The sequence below is a fragment of the Cimex lectularius genome, unplaced genomic scaffold (genome assembly GCF_000648675.2).
Source record: "Cimex lectularius strain Harlan isolate CLEC.00 unplaced genomic scaffold, Clec_2.1 scaffold65, whole genome shotgun sequence".
Lineage (NCBI taxonomy): Eukaryota > Metazoa > Arthropoda > Insecta > Hemiptera > Cimicidae > Cimex > Cimex lectularius.
In genome coordinates this window covers 1,225,911-1,249,292 of record NW_019392646.1, presented here as the reverse complement: position 1 = coordinate 1,249,292, position 23,382 = coordinate 1,225,911, and the positions used below count along the sequence as shown (strand labels likewise).

The 23,382-nt window shown below is 33.3% G+C and overlaps 1 protein-coding gene across 1 annotated transcript in view; it reads right to left on the bottom strand.

Annotated features, from left to right (window-relative positions):
* Positions 1–23,382, bottom strand: part of LOC106674332 (chorion peroxidase) — a 58,339-nt gene that overhangs the window by 10,184 nt on the left and 24,773 nt on the right. Inside the window, exons 3-4 of the mRNA XM_024230452.1 lie at positions 22,736–22,812; positions 12,572–12,665 (exon numbers count right to left, since the gene is read on the bottom strand). Coding sequence (XP_024086220.1) covers positions 12,572–12,665; positions 22,736–22,812 — 171 coding nt within the window. The remainder of the gene's footprint in view (positions 1–12,571; positions 12,666–22,735; positions 22,813–23,382) is intronic.

The following is a 23,382-nucleotide window of genomic DNA, read 5'->3' as shown; positions in this document are numbered from 1 at the left end:
CGACACGCAAGAATGGTACAATTACGCAACAAACACTTTGAGCCCTGAAGATAATCTCAATAAAGATCGAAACGTTGGCACGATAAAGAAAATGTTTTTCTGAAACCTACATCACACCAGACCGCATCTCACGATTTCCGAATAATCATCGTTTTTTATATAATTTTGGTGCCAGAGAGTCGGATCGTCCTGGCCTTAGCCGCCTTACTTCGTTATCTTTCAGATCTGCGTCTAGAGACTCAGATTTTTCCGAATTACTCCAGTTTATGGTATGTCTTCAACACGAGGACGACGAAAAGTTCGAGGGAGGACATCTCATTACTCAGGCAGTCGGTGCTGGAAAGTAGAGGTAGGTAAAGCCCCCCCGATCGTCTTAATAACCGCCCTTCAACTCAATTTAGCCTTTTGCCATTAAATTAAACCATTTTTCAAATTTTCTTGTAAAATAGGTTCTTTTGGTGTTTTCGTAATAAAACTAATAATGTACTCTGTTTATCCCTGCTGCTTTGTGAAAAAAATGTCACAGGTCAAACACCGACCAAGGTGATCGAAAAGAACCCAACAACAGGTTCATCACCTTGCAGATCCCAATAAGAACTCTTACAAAAAAAAAGTTTTCAATGGAGAAACAACTCTTTAAACATGGACAACATTGGTGAAAAACTCGATCCAGTTTTATGATATATTAAGCAAGGATAATCATTTTTTTAGGCCAATGCAAAGAAAGCAGACAAACCGGATAAAGGACGAAATCAGAACAGTCAAGATTTTTAAAATGAAATTAAGATGATTCAAGTTGAAATAAAATATTGACTGTTAAATCATGAATATTAAAAATAGAGGGATTATTAAAAATAGTAAGATTTGCTAGTTTTACTTTGGGTTTTTGTTGACAGACAATCTAGCATCAGTCCGTATAACCTCGCTGATTGTATCAGTTAACATTACGACATATTTTGAACATAAGTGACCGACCAGCAAATTGAGCATTGTATTTTCAACTGAGCAGTTCATCTGCTTCCACGGCCTGCCATTCGAACGACATCGCTCATACAACGATCCCATAACGATTTTGCCCCGAAAGTTCAATACGTGCTCAGGGTGGTGCCAGGGCGTGGTTTTGCCATGCTTGCCCAATGGCCATATATAAAGTGGGTCTAGTTAAGCAAGGAGGGCCGCACCCCGGGAACGTCCTCGGCACATGTGGGCCACTGCTTATCGGTCCTTACAAGAGTTCTTTCTTAAAGATTGAGCTGATACGTGAATTTATATCAGTTTGTAAAGAACATAAAATAAACCTCTAGGCCCGAAGGTAAGAAGGTTATTAAGTCAGAATCGGAAATACTGAGATTCAGACGTCAGCGTTGAATTATGAAGTGAAAACGACTACAAACGTTGAATTACACACTTTTAAAAATAATTTATAAATATTTTATCAAACAAAACGAAAAAGTGTTATACTTTACTCTCGACTTAGCATCTTCATGAACAAATTTTTACCCGACTTCTTCACCATCTTTCATATATAGAGAAATTTTATATAATAGTAAATATTATATAATAGTAATTACTTAGCCAATATTAATAGTAAAACTTGAAATATAAATTTAATTTTCAACTTTATCATAAAATTCCCTATCTTAATAAAGCTTTATAAACATTTTAACATTGCGCCAATGCTGGCTTTTTAATTCCTCCTTCGCGATAGTAATTTAAAAATTTTAATTTTTCTGTATGTTTAGTCGAACAGTAATTTAACAAAATCTTCGTGATTGTATGTTTTTACTATGCAATTTGTATGTTAGTTACTATTAAAGTCACATAGTTTGGTTAACAAAAGACTTTTAATAAACAATAAATATGAAAATTGCTTTAGTTCCAGTGTAACATGCATGTGGTTTCAGAAAGTTCCAGTTTATTTTATATACATTACATATATCAAATCCACTGTCATAAAATCTTGTGCAGAACCGTAATGATTACAAAATATGGTCATAAAACAAAAAAGGTAATGCAGAGTTGTGACTATGGGACTAGTTAAAAAAAAGTTATTCAAGTATTTATACAATACGCGCTGCACCAGTGACATGATTTATGTGTCAAAAGGCCGAACACGCGATACTGCTAGCTGTCGGAATACATTTTACCTTTTCCGTTCAAAACCCCGTCGTGAAATAAAATTCCGAGATGACATTTTGGGAGGAATAGTACAGGCCTTTCTTTTAGAAATACTACGGAGATAGGATCTGGAAGTAGAAATGTAGTTTCGATTGAGATTTTTCAGGGAATATCTCACTTTCACACAAAACTGGAAACGGCCCGAATCCCCAGTCATAACTTTGTCAACCGGCAAGTCGGATGAAAAGGGAAAGAACGAGCTTCGGTTTTCTTTTCCCTCTGAAATACCAACTTTCTTTATTGTCTTCTCGTTCAACGTTTCTCGTTTGTCTTTGCGTTTATACATAATATACAGAAACATGATGCTAACGCCCTATTTGAAATTCCTTTATGCAAATGTGGGACAATAATTCATACTATTACTGAATGAAGTATGTGCCCAATTAGATATAGATAATTTTAGTTCAAAAGCGAGAATATTAGATATTTCAAGATGAAAATATTACAATGCAACTCCTAACAAAGTTTAGGTTGTGAACATTTAGGTGAATAGCATAGCGTAAAACAGTGAACAAGATCATTAAAATTGGTAAGACTTGAACTATTTTGTTGAACGTTTTATTCAGGCAAGTTAAATTTTCGAGAAGAGAGTTAAAATGTGTCAAAAAGTTATGTCAAATGGTTTTGAAAAACGAAAAACTTTTAAAATTTAAAGAAACACAATTTTTCCTTTTTATCAGTAGTTTCTAACCAGTGACTAAGCAATTTACTCATAATAAGATTTGAATAAGTTGGCAATCGAAAAATAAATAATTATCAAATTTTTAATTATTTTTAAGAGTGACTCAGAACATGATGGTTAAAAAAATTCGTTTGTTTATAAGGATAAATTAAACAAATAACAGCTCTGTTCAGTGATGAAAATGCCTTATTATATCAGTTGGTTTAAATTACAATTAATTTATTAACTCAAGAAACAAACAAACCATGTCTAATAAGAGTCAATGGTGAGTACAAAAGGACCCAAGTTTTATCGGGTTTCACCATTTTATGGAGTTTTTCCAGCCAAAGTTGTAAAAACTATAGAATAGTGAAACGTGAGATAATTGAAATTTTAAACCAGCAACAAAACATTTTAGTCTGGCGTAATATCAAAAACTTTGGTGACAACTTATATGCGTGAGTATGAGTGTGTATAAACACGTTGTGTGTGGAATATCAAATTTCCACAGACCTGTCGAACCAATTAGGCTAACTTAGGATATTGATTACGTGATGTTTACTGTCTGTGAATGTATTTATTGGCGTGAATGAAGGGAGGGCATCAATGTGAAAACAGCCTTGCATGACTCCAACCAAAGGTAAGTTAGGTCGCACGTTATTTTAGCGTAGTTGTTGGAGAGGGGGGTCTCAGCTATATATCGCGAACTCTTGGGTCCAGCTAAACTTTCAATTAGATTAGAAAATTATCTAAATACTATGAATTTGTATTTCCAATTAGACAAGAGTGATTGCGATGAGTTTCTCTCTGTTGTGAACTGTTAGTGATTTTTTATTTACGTTGACTTTTGTTTTCGTTTTCGTTGGATAACTATATTATTATTTTAGATTTCCTTGAAATTAATTAGTTAAACGAACCGTATTATTTAGAGTGGGAGAAGAGAGAATTTTTGTCGATTGTTGGCGAAAAGCTTCTAACCTTGTTACTTGGACCTCAATAACACAAGGTAAATAGAATTCAACGCTTCCTCTTCCTTTTGTTAGTTATTTTATTTATGAAGTAAAATTATTTTAAAAAAACTATTACAGTGTATCATTGATGATTGGAAAAATTGTAATATTAATCAGAAAATCATTTGTAACTAACTATAAGATACTTTTGTCAAGTGGAGGCACCTCTCGAAAAGCAAGAGACAAATAAATAAACCAGATATGAAAAGAGATAAAAAACTCCTCCCATATTGAGACATCACGAGACATCACAAACTGCCCGTTTACTGTAGAGATCAATAGACAGGTTCCCACAATATCCTAGGAACTACAACAGATCATAAATTGAAGTCGGTGTAGAGACCCTTAAACTTCCCTAACTTCACCTCACCGAAGTAGTTCAAAAACCAAAATAGAAACAACAGCGGGAACAGAAAACTAGTGTCGCCATTGGGTCATTCATCCTAGTGTCAGATTGTTAATTTTATTATTTATTTGAATTTTATTTTATTTGAAATTTGTATATATCAACAATTTTAGTTTATATTTATAACATTTTTTAAATAATTGTAGTATAAAGTATCAAAATAAGGGATATTTATTTAACAAAATTTAAAATAATTTAATAATAATAAATTTAATAATTTAATTATAATTGATAATAAATAATCAATAATTTAAAATTTATTGAACAAATAGAAAGTAAAGAATGCACAAACGCAGTTTAAGTTTTAATTGAGCACGAGGATAAATTAGAAACGTTTTCATAATGGTGGAACAGCGAAAATACGCGGACCACTAGACTAAATTGGGTCATCAATGAATGAATTTTCGTATTTCATCATACTATATGTGCCTTTTTTTTGTAAAATGAATACATTACAAAAACCAACAAAGTAGTAGTTTTGAAATAATTGCAGAGCACGGAAAGAAGGGCAGAAATGAGAAAAAAATTCGGATGATAATTGGGTTAGTGAAAATGACACCCAGAGGTGAACAAAAATTACAAATTTACAAATGGCCTTTCGAATAATTGAATATAATTTACTAATAAAAGATAGTACTAAATGAGTCTGCGGATAGAATAAAAATAGAAATCCCTAACTTAAGTTCAACAAACAAGATGAAGTGGTTCAAAGTCCAAATTATCCCAATAAAGAAGTAATTATTGTAGTACTGATTTCACTACAATCTATTTTCTTATGTTTTTGTGATTGATTACGTTTGATTTGAAAAATAATCTATACAGTGGTATTTTGAAATAATTACAGTGCTTAAAAATGAAAATGGCACGTATTTATGTTAAAGGTTAGCCAAAAATACAAACATACAGGTTGCTATTAAACTAATAAGTTAAATGTTAAGTTAAAGCTTAAGAGTATAAGAAGAAATGCTTATCTATGGTTCACCAAGCAAGAACAAAGGTTCTACTAATACAAAGGAAGTAATTATTCTGGTTTCAACAGACCAGATTTTCTTTTTTAATTAAATAGTTTCGATCAGAAAAAAATATAAAGTGGTAGTTTTGAAATTTTCAGAGGTTGGAAGACGGAGCAGTAACCAGAAAAAATAATTTCAGCTGTTAGCTAGGGCACATGACACACATTTATAACATAGGTTAAAAAAAAAAACATACAGGGTGCTATTCAAGTACACAAACTTAAATTAACTGCTTACAATGTAGAATAAGAAAACCTTTTATACGTATTCACCAAGCAAGAAAAAGCGAACTACAAGGCCAATAAATTAGTAATTATTTGATTTCAACACTCTCTATTCGTCTATTTGTGTTTGTTTTTTAATTGAGTATGTTCGACCAGAAAAAAATTCATAAAGTGGTAGTTTGGAAAAAATTACAGTGCAGTTAAAAAAATAGAAACATACAGGGTGCGATTCAATTAATTGCGAACGAGTTGAAGAATTGCTCAATTCGCAAGAGTAAGCGGACCACAAGGCCAGTAATTAACAAATCCATAAAGAGTTATATGAGAGAAAACAGCTGGGGTTGGAAAACAGATCAGTAGTCAGAAAAAGGCATATGATAGTGTAGTAAGTGAAAATGACACACATTTATATTTAAAATAATTATTCTTTTTATCTAAGGTCTTGGTTGAGAAGAAAAAGTTAGTGTCACGAGCGGGATTCAAACCTACGACCTTCGGCTCGTCTCTGCCCTAACCACTTGATCTCTCGTGACTTCGATCCAATCGGACACCAACTCCTCATCTCTACCTCTAACCTTTCAAATTTTCCATCTTTTTGACATTTTTCAAATGTCATGTACTCAGGATTCGATTCTCAGCCTAGTGGCCACGGGGAGCTGTTAGTGAGCGATTACTTCTTTACATATTGCATAATTCAAATAGGTTTAGCGGTCATATTAATTATTTTTCAATTGATTATTCTTTTTATCTAAGGTCTTCGTTGAGATGAAAAAGTCAGTGTCAAGAGCGGGATTCGAACCAACGACCTTCGGCTCAATATGCATACACCAACTCCTTGTATCATCCTACAACCTATCGAATTTTCCCTCTTTTTGCCATTTTTGGCAGTATACTTTAGATAAAAAGGATAATTAATTGAAATAATTAATATGGTCAATTATGACTGTTAGACATATATGGATTAATATAAAAAGTAAAGAAGTAATCACTTTACTAACAGCTCCCGATGGCCACTTCAAAGTCGCTGAGAATCGAATCCTGATTACTCGACATTTGAAAAATAGAATAGAGCTGCGACTGGATCCCACCTAGCTGCGATGTTTTGCGTTAGAAATAACCAAGGCATATGGTGCAGTGGGTGCAGGAAGCTCCGAATACTGTGTGTCCTCCTCATCAATGCTCCAGCTTTCGTATTTCGTACTTTCTACCGTCGATATAGATGGAATGGGTAAATGTGCACTAATGTAAATAAAACAGTGCACTTAAATACTAATGCTCTAGTATTTGCACTACTAGTGATCAAATACATGCTAGAAATTGTAACTCACTGAAATTCGTAGACCATTATCAATACCTGGGCGTGGTTATTGATTAAAAGTTTAGATTTGGCATGCCTGTGCTATAACAAAACTATATCACCGGCAAAAAATTCTAATAAGATCAGACAGCCGCGCAGCTATAAAAGCACTGGCACGTAAAACCATCACATCCAAAATATACAATGAATCCGAAATCTCCAAACTTAGGAAAACACAACAACTTGGAAATATCTTAGGTACGAAGAGACAAATAGTTCTGCGTAATGAGAAAATACCAATAGCAGAGAAACTTGCCGGAGGAGGATCTGCGAAATCATATATAAGCTCAAACCTGTACTTGTGATAACAGTAACAGTGTCTTTCGTCTCAGAATGGGTCCACATAAAACAAAAAGCGAAGTGGTCGAACTTCAGAGGTGTCAGCCTCAGAAAAGGTGTAGTTAAAGAAACCTCACCAAAATTGACAACGTACTCCTACGGTTGAAATGGGTAAAACTCAGGGAAGTGATACGACTTGTACCTTTAACTGGCATCTGAGAAAACACCTTCAAAACATGGGCGTATATTATACATCGAGGAGTACAACCATTCAATGGAAACATAATCTAGGTAATCAAGAAAGACTGAAAAAATAGCAACAATGTCAATCATCTGACCTACTACTTCTTAAGAGAAGGATAGCGTCAATTGAACTGAACTAAGGTATTAGGAAGAGTACAATAAGCCGAAAGGCTACCGTGCTTAATAAATACGAAACCCGGCTTCCTAGCATTCCATTATCAACATCTTGATCTTCATCAGTATATTACCCTTCATATAACAAATTTGACAAAACGGTATGAAAATTGTGGTGTGGAGCACAGAGATCGCCCGCCTCGGTTCGTGCGTCGAACGAAAAATCACACCTTTCTCGGATTTAGTCGGAACTGAACCTACGTGTTCGCACGATCAGTCGCTTACGTGAAAAGGTGATTACAATCACTAGGTTAGGAAAGTTTGTGCGAAGTTCCAATCGGCTCCACTGTGAGACCAGCCTGTTGACGCCCAAGAAGCTTCATTTTCTTGTTGTTTCCGGCTGGCCAAGTTTCGCCTCGGGAGGCCCTGTTTAAATCGCTGAGGGCCCGATTGTTTTTATTTTGGCAAGCGATAACGCCGGTATCTTCGGCCTTTGCACGGGAGTAAATTAGTCTCTCGCTTGCCTGGGTCAGCACAAGACGCACCGTTTACCGAATCGATTATCGAACCTAATATCGATTTTCTTTGGACCTTCACCATCGATTTCTTATATTCAACACCTTGTCGTCACATCACCTACCTTACGGACTACGTCACTGTATCGTCATCCGGCTCTACAGGCACCTTCGTCGGCGTGGAACCCAGCAGGAACCTCCAGCTCCACACCGCTTATTTTGATTGCTTAGAAAAGCGAGGAGACCTCCCACCAAGTACCTTTTTGTTTTGTTGTTTTTTAAAACCCTGGCCAGTAGGTTTGCTTATGAATTATTTTGGATAATTAAAAAAATTTCTTTTACTTTTTGCTTAGTGTAAATAAATTGTAAATATTCAATTTTTACTTTAAAGTATTATCAATCTCCCCTTTCTTTTTCCCAAAACCTCTTAAGTATAATACATAGTTGCCACCTTATTTAAAAGAAAAAAACAAAACAAAATTTAATTGTACCTCTTGAAATGGGTACGGAAGTTTGCAGGGTCAATTAAGATCCGCCCTTCCCCACAACACAGCCTAAGGTTAAAATGAGAACTTTTAACACACAAAAGTAACAAAAGTAAAATCACTTGAACAATTCAAACGCCCACAGTTAGGAGAACCTTTTTTAGCCAAGTTCAACAACGAGAAAAGGGAACTAGAGGACTATTACAAATTCATCTCACGTTATACTTGGGATACATACTACCTTGGGCCAGTGAACAGTTAATTAATACATTTCAAATAGTCGTTTCATACTAATTGCAGTTCATTAAAAATTAGAAGTAAGTTCTTAAAAAATTAATTTCACATGCACATGGTAGCTGAGTCTAAGCAAAACTTTACACACGAAACCATAGACACGCGACAAATGTACAGACAGACAATTATTTTCTTAATTGAAGAAGTAATTGTATCTAATTTAATAACATATCAATCGAAATAGTCTATTAGTAAGCAAGATTAGCCTAAATCTATTCAATAAGTACAAAAGCCTCAGGTTTAGCGTAAAAATATATTTCTGAATTAACCAGATACCATTTGATGATTTTTATCGTACAACTTGAGTACCTTGGATTAGAAAAGATGAGAGTGCAACTGAATTACATTAACATCTTTTTTAACTAGGCCAATCGCCGTGCAAACAAATTTTTGTGCAAATTCGCGCGTGGTACTTTTAAAATAATTGGCGAGCATAGAAATATAGGGCAGAGGTCTGAAAGGAGTTAAATTCAGATCGACCTTAAATTACATTGTGAGAGGATGTTTAAAAGCTCCGATTAAAATCGAAGTTTCAGTTCAAAGTCTGCTGCTTTCAAGGATCGCAACGAAGCTGCCCTGTTAACCATGACCAAGCTGGGCTTAATTAACAGTATTAAAAAACAGTATTATTTTCATTCAATAACAGCAAGCAAATATCTAATTTTAATATTAGTGTAATTGTCAAAATTGATCGATAAGGTCTAAAAACATTTTCTCTCCTTCGACTCCCAGTTCTTTCTGATAACTGGCTATTTAAGATAATGGCAGTTGGGCAATTGAAGGACTGTACGAAGACTCCACCCAAATCGGATAGACAAAATGTAGAAATCAGATTGCACGAAATGTCGACTTCAAGGCAAAGCGGGAGAAAAATATGTGGAAACGCGTTTGGAGTGAGAACGTCACGCGACTTGCTCTAAAAATTTGGTAATTGGCTATAAAAGTTGTACGCAGAGGCCGGATGTTCCTTTTAAAGAAAAAACCTTGATAAGCCGACTTTTTTAATTCCAATACTTTTTTCATCCGGTATTTCTTCACCTTTAAATGAAATTACTTAACTTATAGGTATAACGTTTGAGATCAAGTTTTATGATAAACGCATTCGGATTGGACTGATCATAATTGCCAAGGAGAATATGCCTTTCAAATTGCTGCAACATGAAAAACAAATGGAGCAACCTTTTCTTGAAACAAAGATTCAACAAATTAATTTTTAAAAGTATAAAATTACACAGCTTTTAAATGTCAAATGTGTGAAGAAATAACTGAAAAACTGAAAGTTACCATGAAATTACTGCTAATAAATAAATTGTTTACGCTTGCATATTGCAATATTTTAATCAAGTATTGAATGAATGTTATTATTTAAATGTTTTTAGACGATTTAGAATTTGAATCGAGACATTTTTACACGATGCATTAGACAAAACGACTCCATTTCACGAAACTCTTAGAAAAATTCTATACAGGAGTCTACATATTTTTTTTTATAAATGCAAAATAAAATGATATAAAATCAAATTTTCAACTGAAAAACACATAAATTTAATCGTTATAAATGTTTTTATTATTATAAATATACAATATTTTTGAAACGATAGAAACACGTAAAAACTGTAGTTATTAAGTTATTAGTTATTACGTTGGGTAGTTACATATCCAGGCAAAAATAACAAAGGTGCAAATAAAAATCAACTGATTACTCTTCAAAGCGCTTTAACTAAACTCTATGAAAAAGTTGCATTAAATATTATAAATTCGTACTTTCAGAGCAAAAGTTGGCGCCACTATTTGACTGTAAATCTCCGAAAGATTGATTAAAAAACAAAAACATACTGGATGTTGAACTTAGAGGATCTTTGATACTCTCTGGCACACAGGACTTCTTTACAAACTAACATATGTTATTTCAAACGTATGTTATTCGACATGTCAGGTCGTACTTGACAGAATTTCAAGTAGAAAATGAATTATCAGATAAACGGTGTAATTATACCTCAGGAGTCAATCCTTGAGCCTTTTTTCCTAATATTTACAAAAAAATATTATGTTATCCTTGCTTGCTGACGATACTGCTCCGCCTCGCCATGGAGAACAGACAAGATAGTAGTAACTACAACTGGCTGTTAAAATATTTCCGTAAATGAAAAATAAAAATTAATATCGTCAAAATTTTATTTACCAAAAGCCGCCCACGGTGCGTCGCAATGTAACAATAGATGATCAAAACATAGAATGGTCTCATATTGTATAGTTAGAAGTATGACTGGACAGAAGATTTACCTCCAAAGAATACATTAACTATGAAATCAAATAAAAAATTAAAAAATGAACTTTATTGTTGGTCTTAAAGTCTTCTTGAATCATTAATTATGTATAACAACATATTTACAGCGGTTCAAGCTTGATAAGGCTATACAAAAATGTAATTACCAAAAATGTGTGCCCATGGAAATACACCAGTATGAAAAATAAATTAAAAAGGAACAATTAAAAATATTGGTGAGTTATAAGGAAAAGATATAATCTAAGGTGGACTTAAAGAAAGGGATGGGGCTCGACGGATAGATTAAAAAAAGGAGTTAACAATTTAAAAAGTTAGTAGTACATCTATTTCCACTACTGATCAAGTGATAAAGTACTATTATTTTAAATCCTGGTAAGACTTGAACTAACTTATGCGATTCCCTCGTTGAATTTTACCTGAGACTTAAATAGTAAAAGTCGTAGATAATGCCAAATAAATTTTAGGGTTGCTGACTACGTAATGAAAGCAATATCCCATAATGAAATCAAAAACATTATACATAAAACAGACAACTCCTTTTTGTAGATGGTGCAAAGCGAAAAAGCAGATGTACACAATTTATTTAAAACTCACAATAATTAAAAATAGTATGAGTAAGTTTTGATTATATGTATTTATTAATGTTAATTTTTGGTCAATTAAAAAACACATTAATTTTATTTATGCTTTATTTATGTAAATCTAAGTGAGAGGTGAAGTGAAAAGCTGGAACTCCAAAAAAAAATTATAAATAGTAAAGGAACTCTCAACACGACACCCAATAATGACACATCTTCACAGACAACAAACACTTTGAGCTCTGAAGATGATCTCAATAAAGATCGAAACGTTGGCACGATAAAGAAAACGTTTTTCTAAAACCTACGTCACACCAGACCGCATCTCACGATCTCATATAATCATTAACTAACGGTCACTAAGCACCACACATAGTAAATTTACTTAAAATAAAATTATTTCTTTATTCGTGAATCCTTCTAAATTTTAGACACAATCAAACATTTTTTAAAACAAATACAACCAATTATTCAAGACAAAAGTTTGTGTTTGTTACGTACGTCAAGAAATAATTCCAAATATTTGTTATTGCACCGTGTTAATTGTTTAAATTAGAAAACAAAATTGTAAGTCATAGTGAAACATGTAAGTATGTTCTTTTATAAGATTTTTTCTTTTGACAATTTGATTTGTATTTCTTGAGGTAACTTCTAGTATAATTGTCAAATATGTTTTTCCAACGTTTTCGTTTAAAATGATTAAAAAAGGTAATTTAATTTATTCCAATACAGGAGGTGCTTTTATATCTTCATTTTATTTAATTAATTTATTTTTTGTTGAAACAGCTTTACACATCATAGTAGAATTTATGAAAGTAATGATATTTAATTATTCAAGAAAGTATTTAATTTGCTGTACAATCCTCCTTTCTTATCTAATCGACATATTTTGTTATATTTTTTATACGCAATAATAAATAAACTTACGTTTTCGCAAGCTGGGTTGAAATGTCTAGAAGCAGTTCGCCAACCGCTGATATGTCTTCGGTTTTCCAATTGTCCCCTTCCGGTACTGTGACTTCTGCGAATAAAAAACAAAAACATATATATTTATTGAACCATTTTAATTGTAATTTGTTATAATAGTAAAATGTACTTTTGTAAGACAAATTTTAGTTCTAAACGTTACGAAAAACTGTGGAGCATGAGGAAATGAAGAGCCAGATTTCACCAAGAGTTTTGTTTATTAGCATTGTCATAGAATAGAGAATTTAAAAGACCTTCGTCGAGATGTAATTGAGTAATCGATTATAAATACAGTAGATAATAATTTAATAGATTAACTTGATCATCACGTGGAATAATAAAATAATTCTGTAATATTAATTATTTTGCCATATTGCTAGTTTGTATTTGTATTATTTTCATTACATTTATTGGTATTATTTTTAATTTGTGATAAAATAAGATTGTTTTTTAAAATGCGTTCCAAATATTGGATAATTGTAATAAGTGTAATGTTTTTTACTTGGACGAAATCCGCCCAATTAATAACAACTTTATGTAAGTACGTAAAGAAATAAACTATAGTCGAATATTATCAACTTCATTAATTCACTATTTTCACTACTTAAGGAGGGAAAACTCATAGGTGAGGTTGAGATAGGAAGTTGATGTCTGAGTGGATCGCGGTCACGATAGCTCAAGTGGAAGAGCAGCGGCGTATCTAGCCGAAGATCGTGGGTTCGAATCCCGCTCGTGCCATTAACTTTTTTTCATCTCGACTAAAAACCTTAATTAAATATAATTATCAACTTCATTGACGCTACCAAAAAAGTTTATATTTACGTTGCTCGGTCATAAAATGTATTGTATTCAATAAATACGAATTTAATCGCCCGCAGGTTGTTTCTTTTGTGTATTTATTGTTTTTATAACTTTAATGGTGGTAGATCTTGTCAACTTGACTAAGCTAAACTCAAAAATTCATTATGTTAAAGCTAATGTTTTTAATATTGTCAATATGTGTTTATTTTTGTTAACCACGTGCATTACCAGCATAAAATTACGCACAATCTGGAATTTGAGAGAACAAAACTTTGGCACACTTAATATGGACGTGCTCAGTAAATGATCGTTAACCAAAAACTATTTAAAAAACTGGTTAAAGAATGCACTACCATTGATCAACGAGAAATTTGTTTGGTTACTAAATGAGAGCTGGGATAATGAAAAATAAATGATTTATTTTATTTTACATTGGGGGCATTGAAATTGAGAGCCTTCTTGTCCGATGAATTATGAGTCTGCCAGAGGTTCTATTTGTCCATAATATAATGNATCAAACCGAAGATCGTGTGTTCGAATCCCGCTCGTGCCATTGACATTTTTATCTCAACTAAAAACCTTAATTACTTAAATACAATATTCTATTTTATTCTATTTTTAACCGTGTCCGAAGTCCTGATGAAATGAATTATTGTCCGTAAGATTGACGACGGCCTTATTCCCTTAGTTTTCTATACAGGCTCTACTGATCTTCAGGAGACTTTACCGGGGCTACGAACTAAGTGTAATGACTAAACCTTGGTATCCTTAGTAATCGTTAATATAATAGGAAATTAGTTAGAATTGGAGATGTTTTTGGTGATTTTTACCTTATTTGTCTCATATTTGGTATGTTTTAAATATAATTTCAGTGCATTACAACTACGTTCAATCGTGTAAAAACGAGAAAAAAAGTTTGTACAAAGTGGCAAGATTGGAGAAAGTGCCCATTGGCAGTACTTCAATGCGACTATATAATGTGTGCATTTAATCAAGACTTGTACTGGAATGGCACCTAGTAGGAATCATGGAATTCATCGTGATGAGATATTATGGATTTGAGGACTTATGGTAGTTGGGAATGTTTTAAGGAAATTTTCTGTGACGGAGCGGTTTATATCTTCGGCAAAACGTATGTTTAGGTCTGTTTGCAACTTTGTTGGACACATGGATCGTCAAGGATCATATCTGAGTATTATGGATTGGGTAGTTTGGCAATATTCGGTTCAGAAAGTAGTTTGTTATTATGATAATGATATGAAACCTTGTTTTCAATATTAGAAATACTAATTAGAAATCACTATTACAGCCCTTGGCAATGTTGGGACTGACTCGGTCTTCAATGAAATTTGAGATCGCCAGTAAAAACTAAAATATGCCAATTTGTAGACATATTTTGCCCTGAAGATGACCTTAAAATAGGTCGAAAGCTTGGCAGTAACAAATGAATTTGCTTTCTTCTTCAAGACCATACCTTGATTCAGTGTTCGTGGGATAAAAACTTGTTGATGAAAGGAGAGAAGTTATCGTTTCTAATGGTCATAATAACATTGAATTTGAATAAAACCAAAAATATTATGAATTATTAAGCGAAACATCGGACGTAGAAGAATCCAGCCCAAAAATGTCTACTTTTTGTTTGTAATGAAAATCCGAATTTAACAAGTTTACAGGATGTTGAAAAAAATCCGAATTAATTTTTTTTTTAATTTTTGGTCTACTTTACTGGACGTTCTTGTAACTTTATATATCTATCGAGTATAAAATGGCAACGACAGATACCGTATGGAAAATCTGGAAATTAATTGATTTTTTCTCGTCTTCTCCGGAAGTATAAAACTATGTCATTTGTATTCCATTAAGCATTTCATTTCGATTTTATATTAACCTATACATTTTTGTGATTAAATATTTCTACTTGGTTTTTAAAATATCTTGTTTCTATATTCAAAAACCATTTACAATCGTTTACAAGTTTCAATTTACTTTCCACACCAAATTCGGTTACTGGCGTTTCAAAACCAATAAAAAAAGAAAAAATAGCAAATTTTAAATACAGGTTTTTAAATATTTTTAATCTTTTCAAAATCCTTGGTAGTCGTTACGATTTATATCAATTTTACTGGGCATCTACAAGATTTGGATCTTTTTTCATATAGAAAGTTTCGATTACATATTTCTCTCGGTCAAGTCCTTAAAAAAAGATTTGAGAAACGACCTAGTCACCCCGTTTAAGCTTTTTAAATCTGAATTGATGTGGCAAGGTGTGCCGAACGGGTTCAAAAAACTATGTACGTCCTTGATTCGAATCAAGGCAAGGCCGTCCTTAGGTGATAGATGCTTGTGTGAAAGCTGTCTCTGGTGATGTCTTGATCACATGGCGATAATTACAGCCTTTTTGCCAAGCTTCACGCCTCGTGGTGGCGTTTGGATTTTATCGATCTTACCTTGGGAATGTTCAATTTGTTTACTGGGATAATTAATCAATTTGTCATTTTCCAAAACAAGGCCACACCTTCTATTAGGCCCTAACAGGGTTTAAAGTCGGTGCTGTTAGTTAGGCATTCAAGATAAATTAATTTACACTTATCATTTTACTGGGTACGTTTTTACTAACTTGTTTCTGCTGTTAAACAAATAGTCGATTTGAAACTTAAGAAAACCTTTAAGACGGACGCATTAAAGTGAAATGTCGATCAGGCCTAAGAAAGTTGTCAAGCACAAAAAGTTAAATGAGTGTTTAAGCAAATCAAAATTTTAAATAAATTGACTGATTATAACCAATGTAAGCATTATAAATATATTGTATGCACATTTTGAACAAATTTATAATTAATTTTTATTGTACATTGTTTTTCACGTGTTAATAATCTTTCTCTAGAACGTTATCATATAATTTCAAAAGTTTGTGTTTCTAATCTTTGCAATATTCAATTTGGCGTAATGAATCGCCCAGCGCCATTTCAAATATTTCTCGCGATAATTGTAAATAATTAGCATAATTATGTCTATTTAAAATGAATGTGAATCCCGCTTGATAATAATGATAGGTGATCAACAATAATTTCCCACCTCCTTTCTTCTTCGGTAACTATGAAAATGCAACTTTTGACAGGTGGTGACTACTATTTAAAGGAATCATTAGGGACAACAAATCACAGCGGTGAGAGATCAAATTATCTGGAATTCCTTCAGGAACACCGCCAATGATTACAGGCGGTTGAACGGCTCGTTCAATTTTCTGGGGTCGTGCAGGAAAGTGAAGGAAAATTGGCTAATCCTTCGCCCTCCTGACTTCACTTTGAGGCTCAATTGGTTATTATTAATGGCCCAGTTAGCGAAATTGATTTAGCGTTTATTATTTCACATTTCACTGCGGGGAACTTTACATGCGACGCACGAGAAACGGGGGAACAGACAGATAACAATAATAAACGAATCGTTATGTGTATATATATATATATATATATANCATATATATTTATATTTATATAAGTTGGAAGTTTATGGGCCGACAAACAGTTGAGGTCATCGCCGGCCCTCTGCATGTTTTCATTCTTTTTCTTTTCTTTCGCTCATATTTTGTTTTAAATTGCAGCCATTTGAACGTCTCGATCTGGTTACTGACTCTCTGATTTCGAATGTATACTACGTTGATATTCTAGAATGCTAGTCTCTCGTTTGTACCTAAGGTTGTCAAATACAGAATAGAAACAAAACATACAGTACATATATATACATTACCACAAACATAGATGTCTGGTCACATTCACTCCCCCAGAGTAGTCGATATTCCTCGGGGCGGGCTTATAAGCAACTCCTTCCTTTCACGCGAATAAATTACTTTTACTCTCCAGACGTCATACACTCACCCCAGAGTACTTGATATTCCTCGGGGCGGGGTTATAAGCAACCTCTTCCTTTCACGCTAATAAATTACATTCATTACAATAAATTAACACAAACACAACACTCGATAGAAACATAGAGTTCTGGTCACATTCACTCCCCCAGAGTACTCGATATTCCTCGGGGAGGGGTTAAATCACCCCTTCCTTTCATGCTAATAAATTACATTCATTCCAATAAGTTAACATAAAGTCAAACACAGACACAACACGTAATGTAAAAACGAATAATAAGGAGGTTAGTTAAAACTAGCGAAAAAATACAAGGAGAATATAATATATATGTACAAATATCCTGGTGTTGCGTGCAACACATTTGTGCTTATGTGTGTGTGCTTATGCGTCAGACTATTAAATATTTAGTGATTCTTTCTGTCAGACTTCCTGTATAATTATTGTTTTTACTGCTGGACACTCTCGTAATCAACCATTTCATTTAAGCTGTTAGTGCAACTTAACTGGTAATACAGCAGGAAAAATGGAAAATTACTGATATTATTTCTTGTAAAATTGTAGCTTTCTCTTTCAGAATGTCTATATTATAAACGCGCTAAGATCTTTATTTTTCAACGAACATTTCCTCTTTATGTCAATGTATTTTTATAAACAAATAAATGCTAACAATTATTTTGTGAAAATTTAAAAAAATAATATGGCTAAAAAGAATTAGTGTTTGTGGCTCATGTGTCATATGAAGTGCTTTGTGAATTGGATAATATAATGCCGAATTTTTATGCCAAGTGAGTAAACCTAGAGTCAACAATATGTTTGTTTTGTTACTGAAACATAAGGTGCATTTATCTTCTTTGGATTCAGAGACTCCTGAGAATCGAGGAATTGATTATCCGAAGACTGTGGTTGATTAAAATTAAGAAAAAGAAGAAAATTTACTATTATTATAATCTTTCTCTTAAACAGTACAGAAAGAGAGAGAGAGAGAGAGAGAGAGAGAGAGAGAGAGTGAGTGAGTGAGGGAGTATAGGTAGACAGATAAATAGATAGATGAATAGACATATAGATATAGATAGAGATAGATAGATATAGAAACATAGAGAGAGTGAGAGGGGGGAGGGAAAGAGAAAGAGAGAGAGAGAGAGAGAGTGTGTGTGTGTGAGTATGTATGTGAGTGAGATAGAGAGATAAGGAGATAAAAAGAAAGAGAGCAAAAGGGAGAGAGAAAAATAAGAGAGTGTGAGAGAGAGAGCGAAAGGGAGAGAAACAAGAGAGGCAAGAAAGAGAGAGAGTGAGAGAGAGAAAGAGNAGAGAGAGAGAGAATGATGAATATCGGTTTATTTTTAAAAATCTCAAATTTAGGTGGCCAAAACACTTTTAATTAACAAGATAGAAAGAAAGGTAGATTTATAAATAGAGGTAGACAGAAAGAGAGAGAGAGAGAGTGTGAGTGGACGAAAGATTTAAAATGATTCCGACGGATTTATCTAAATAAAAAGGAGTAAAGCAATAATATAATGTACAATTTAGCAAAACACAAATAAATAAAGCGAGTTTAATACGTTTTGTTTGGTTCCCATTATTGTGATACATCTTTTTTATGTTGTACTGTTTATTTTAGGAATCACGACAACCATATTCATTTTTTTCTTCAACGACAAGTAATTACATACAAAGAAATAGATTTTTAATTTGTATAAATGATGACTTTTTATATCAAAAAATGTTGCTGCATTAGCTGATGAAAATAAAAAAAGCAAACATGAATGTCAGGTTGAACGTAAAAGCACTGCTTCAATTACAGGCAAGGACTTCTCTTCAACATCGTGCTTGACAGATTTTTTTTCATAACCATATCTAGTGACATCTCGCCACCCCCTTGCGTCCATTAAAAGCCGGATGGTCTAACTGGACGAAATTCCAGACGAGAAAGGTGTTTGTATATTAGGTGCGAGGCACCTTTGACCCTCTGGAAGTCGTTTACAAGCCGCGGGCCCGGTCTCGGCGACACCTCCATGAATAATAAGTACAACGGCTTAATTCCAAATTTAAATTTCCGTTATAAACTTTTTTTAACTTGTTTGCCCGTGTGACAGATGGTTTCAATGATATAAACATGTGTAATATGCATATTATATGATATCCCATCTCGCAAATATAATCTCCCTCTCACTTTCTTTCTTCTTCCTTTTTTTTCCAATTCAACCAGTTTTTTAGTTACCTTAACTATCAATGTAGAGTCATAAAAAAATTAACCATGTGTGATTTCTTGTTTCTGATGAATGACTTTTTGAATGTTTTTCTCTTTATTCTCTTCGTGGCTTAGTAATCATAGGGCTAATTTGTAAGTAGCGTAGGACAAAAATATTTATATCTACTATTTCCTATAACCTACATGCATAAAAAGAGATTTTCACCATTCTAGTCGGTTTAGTTACCAAAATAAAATTGATTTCTAATAGATAATGGATATGAATTTCCATAGGCAGTATTCCCTCGAGAAGCCTTTCTAGTGGGAAGGGGGACTATCAGTCCAAAGGATCCACAAAACGTTTTCGCCAAGAGCCATTTTCCGTCCCACGAATTGCTCAATTTTCAGGTCAAGAAATCTGTAACGCATTGCACGTGAGAACAACATATTTTATGTAACCGGGTCCCACACGTCTTGCTTTACACGGTGAGCTCAATAACGCGATAGCGATCTTTGAAGATATTGCAAGCTGACAGTAACAAAAAGCACACCTTTGAAAAAAAAAACGACAAAAAGCCTGTCGTGTTGGCTTATCCGAAAAAGGACCCTTTTAAATAAATCCTTGGCTCCTTTACTCGACAGTCTCTATTTTCTATGGGTTTGATGTAGAGAAAAATATTTACATTCAAAATCTCTTGTACTGCAGATGGTTAATGACTCATTTCGTAACCAACATTCTATTTTAGTGGATTTTTTTCGACTGAGGCAAATATTTTTAATAACTTGACAAATAACATTGGTGTTAATGGGTTAGAATTTATTAAATTCACTATTTTCGTGGTCCGCATGACCAATTAATTAAGGTTTTAAGTTGAGATAAAAAAGTCAGTGTCACGGGCGGGATTCGAACCCACGGCCTTCGGTTTGATACGCCGCTATTCAACCACTTGAGCGCGAAGTCACGATAGCTCAAGTGGTTGAGTAACGGCGTACCTTAGTCTCTATTTTCTATTAACCTAACATCCTTCAATGCAAGAAAAGTCGGAAAATTTTGTTGAAATTTAACCTTATGGCATTAATATTAGTTGCACGCCGAGCCCGTAATCGTAGTCCATTTAGGGCTAACTGTCTCTGGCCGTGTTAAAAGTCAGAAGAAAAACGGCACAATAAATCATAAACGCTGTATCATAAATATATCTCCAGAGAAAGGGATAGGTTTATGGTTGAGAATTTGCTTGTAGTTAGACAATAAATCATTATGAAATAATATTTTGATTTATTACTAAAAATTCGATTATTCTCTGGAAAAATATAAAACATTGAAAATAAGTGAAAGAAATAATAACAGCACATATTACATTGTGCGTATAAATCTTTTTTAGTATTTTACAAATTCTTATAATGTGGTCTCAATCTCATCGTAAAATATTTTATGTATATAAATTCATCCTGGCTCCATATGTTATGACAAATTTAGACAAAACTGGCAAGAGTTGATGGAAAATGTTTTTTACCTCAACGTGTTAGTTAATATTAGTTACAAAATGTATGAAGCTATACATTCCGAGTACAGAAAATATCAGGCTATGTAATTCCCATTAAGTAATCTATACCCCCCCCCACCAAAGTAAACCAATCTTTTCTTTCATTTTGGAAAATCGAAACGGAAAAAGTTTATTAAACCACGCAATTTTAATATGTAAATAATTGTTTTTTGCTAAATTACGCAATGCAACAATTTGTCCTTTTATCTATTTCTATTTTTGCCGTCTATATTTTTTTAAATAAAAAGATAGTTATATCTGTACAACATAGAGCTGCAGTTCCAGTATTGTTAACTTTCGTTATTCTGTTGATGGAGATGTTATTGGGGGAAGTCGTCAGTTACTAATGACTAATGAATCGGTTAATTCTGCAGGACGTATTAATCAAAGATAATCCTTTATCTGCCATTACATGTATGCTTAGATTTTTAATTATTTTTTTAAAAACGAGTTTGTTCTTATTTACGAACTTCTGTTAGAATTCTGTTTAGATTTTATAATAAATTAATAAATAAAAAATAAATGAAGGTTATTTCGTTTTATAAGTTTTCTTCGGTTGTTTTTTAGGTTCCATTGTTTTAAAAAAAAAGGATAAAAATTATCGCGTAAATCCTGTATAATTGTTACTTATATTACATGTTAGTTGTAATATTATAACTAAAATATTTTACAAGCAAGTATTAGATTTATTAAGATATATACTAAATAAATTCCTTATTGTGTATTCGTGTACTGTATCTGATAATCTAGACCAGGGGTCGGCAACCTGCGGCCCTTTGCAACTTTTTGCGCTTCCCGCCAAAGCCCAATATAATTTTAGAAAAAATCAACAAACTTAGAGCGTGAGCGTGGCCGGTGACAAAAATGCGCGCTAACAGAAGCATAATGGGAAACCTATTTTACTGCGCAAGTTTAATCCCCACTCCCCATAATAATATTTATACTCGTATATGATATAAAAGCATTATTTAAGTTACATTTGAATGTGCGGCCCGCATAAAAAAATTTATTTTGAAAATGGCCCGCCATCCGAAAAAGGTTGCCGACCCCTGATCTAGACGCAATAGTATCGTTTGTTTGTTTTTTGTACGATTTTCATTTAGCAATATTAAGTACAAAACATTAAACTTCTGTCCAAGGTCTTTTTTTGCAAAGCAGAACTCATTTTCATCTAGTAAATTTTAGTTTAATAAAAGCTAGAGGACGTGAAAGTAAAGTTTCTCGTAAGGTTTTTGAATGAATGCCCTCGTTTCGCATAAAACTAGTGGTATATCAAAGAGAATTACAAGCCAACAAGTATAACAACGATTGAACAAGGAAAAAAAACAAAATGCAGAACTTAGCTTCACAGAAAGTTTAACAATGATGTAGATAGACAGATGGGCAGATAGATTGATAGATAGGTCGAAAGCTAGATAAATCGATTTGATATATAAAAATATTTTAAAAGTTTGGCTTATAAAAAACATGAAAATTTACATTTTTAATATGCTTGTTGATGTTTTTCAAGATATAAAAATGAGTTGAAGGTTGCTCTAGATTAAAAGTTGCTTGGAAATGGCGCTGATTGATTAGTAAGGGTTGATCAAGCTGCTTTTAGCTTTTTATCGGTTCATAGACAAGACTCTACTGTTGCACAATTTGTCTTTATTTGGTTTCGACTGTTGCTAAACCAGATCGGCGCACTTTAAAAAAGAAAAAAAAATACAAGGAAAGTTTGAAAACTTACGGATCCGTTTGCGAGCGTCGAGGTAGGCCTGGTTGACCGCGTCGTACGTGATGCATGTCTGCGTCCCAGCGTAAGGGCTGAAACATTAAGATAAACAGATTAATGGCTCATTCTAAAAACGCACATGCCAGACTCGGCGATGCCCTTCTTCGGAAAGATTCAATTAACTTAACGATTATGGGCTCTCAAATCCACGCCCAATACATTGCTGGAAAAATTGAACACTGGTGACTTCATGGGCACCTGTTTTTATACTTTGGATTGCGAAAACGTCTACGCGAAAGGCTAGAACAATTTTGAGTCGTTCGACGCAATAAATTAACGATCAAGAGATAACAGCCTGTTAAATATATTTCTCAAGCTGTACTTTTAAAAGAAACGATTTTCTTGTCTTAAAATCACTTCCAATTATAAACAATACTATTTCACACAGGAATTGAAGTCGCTGAAGCCCTCCAAATATTCTGTACATAAAATGTTTATTGAAAATTTCCTCTTTCTAATCCATCCCTTCATGAACACATTTTAGAATATTATTTTTTCTAATTAGTCTTTATTCACTTCGAGCTCTTTAGATACTGGGTCTGTCTCATCATAACCTTCTTAATGAAATCATTAAAAATCATCACCTCATCAAAACCCTTCAT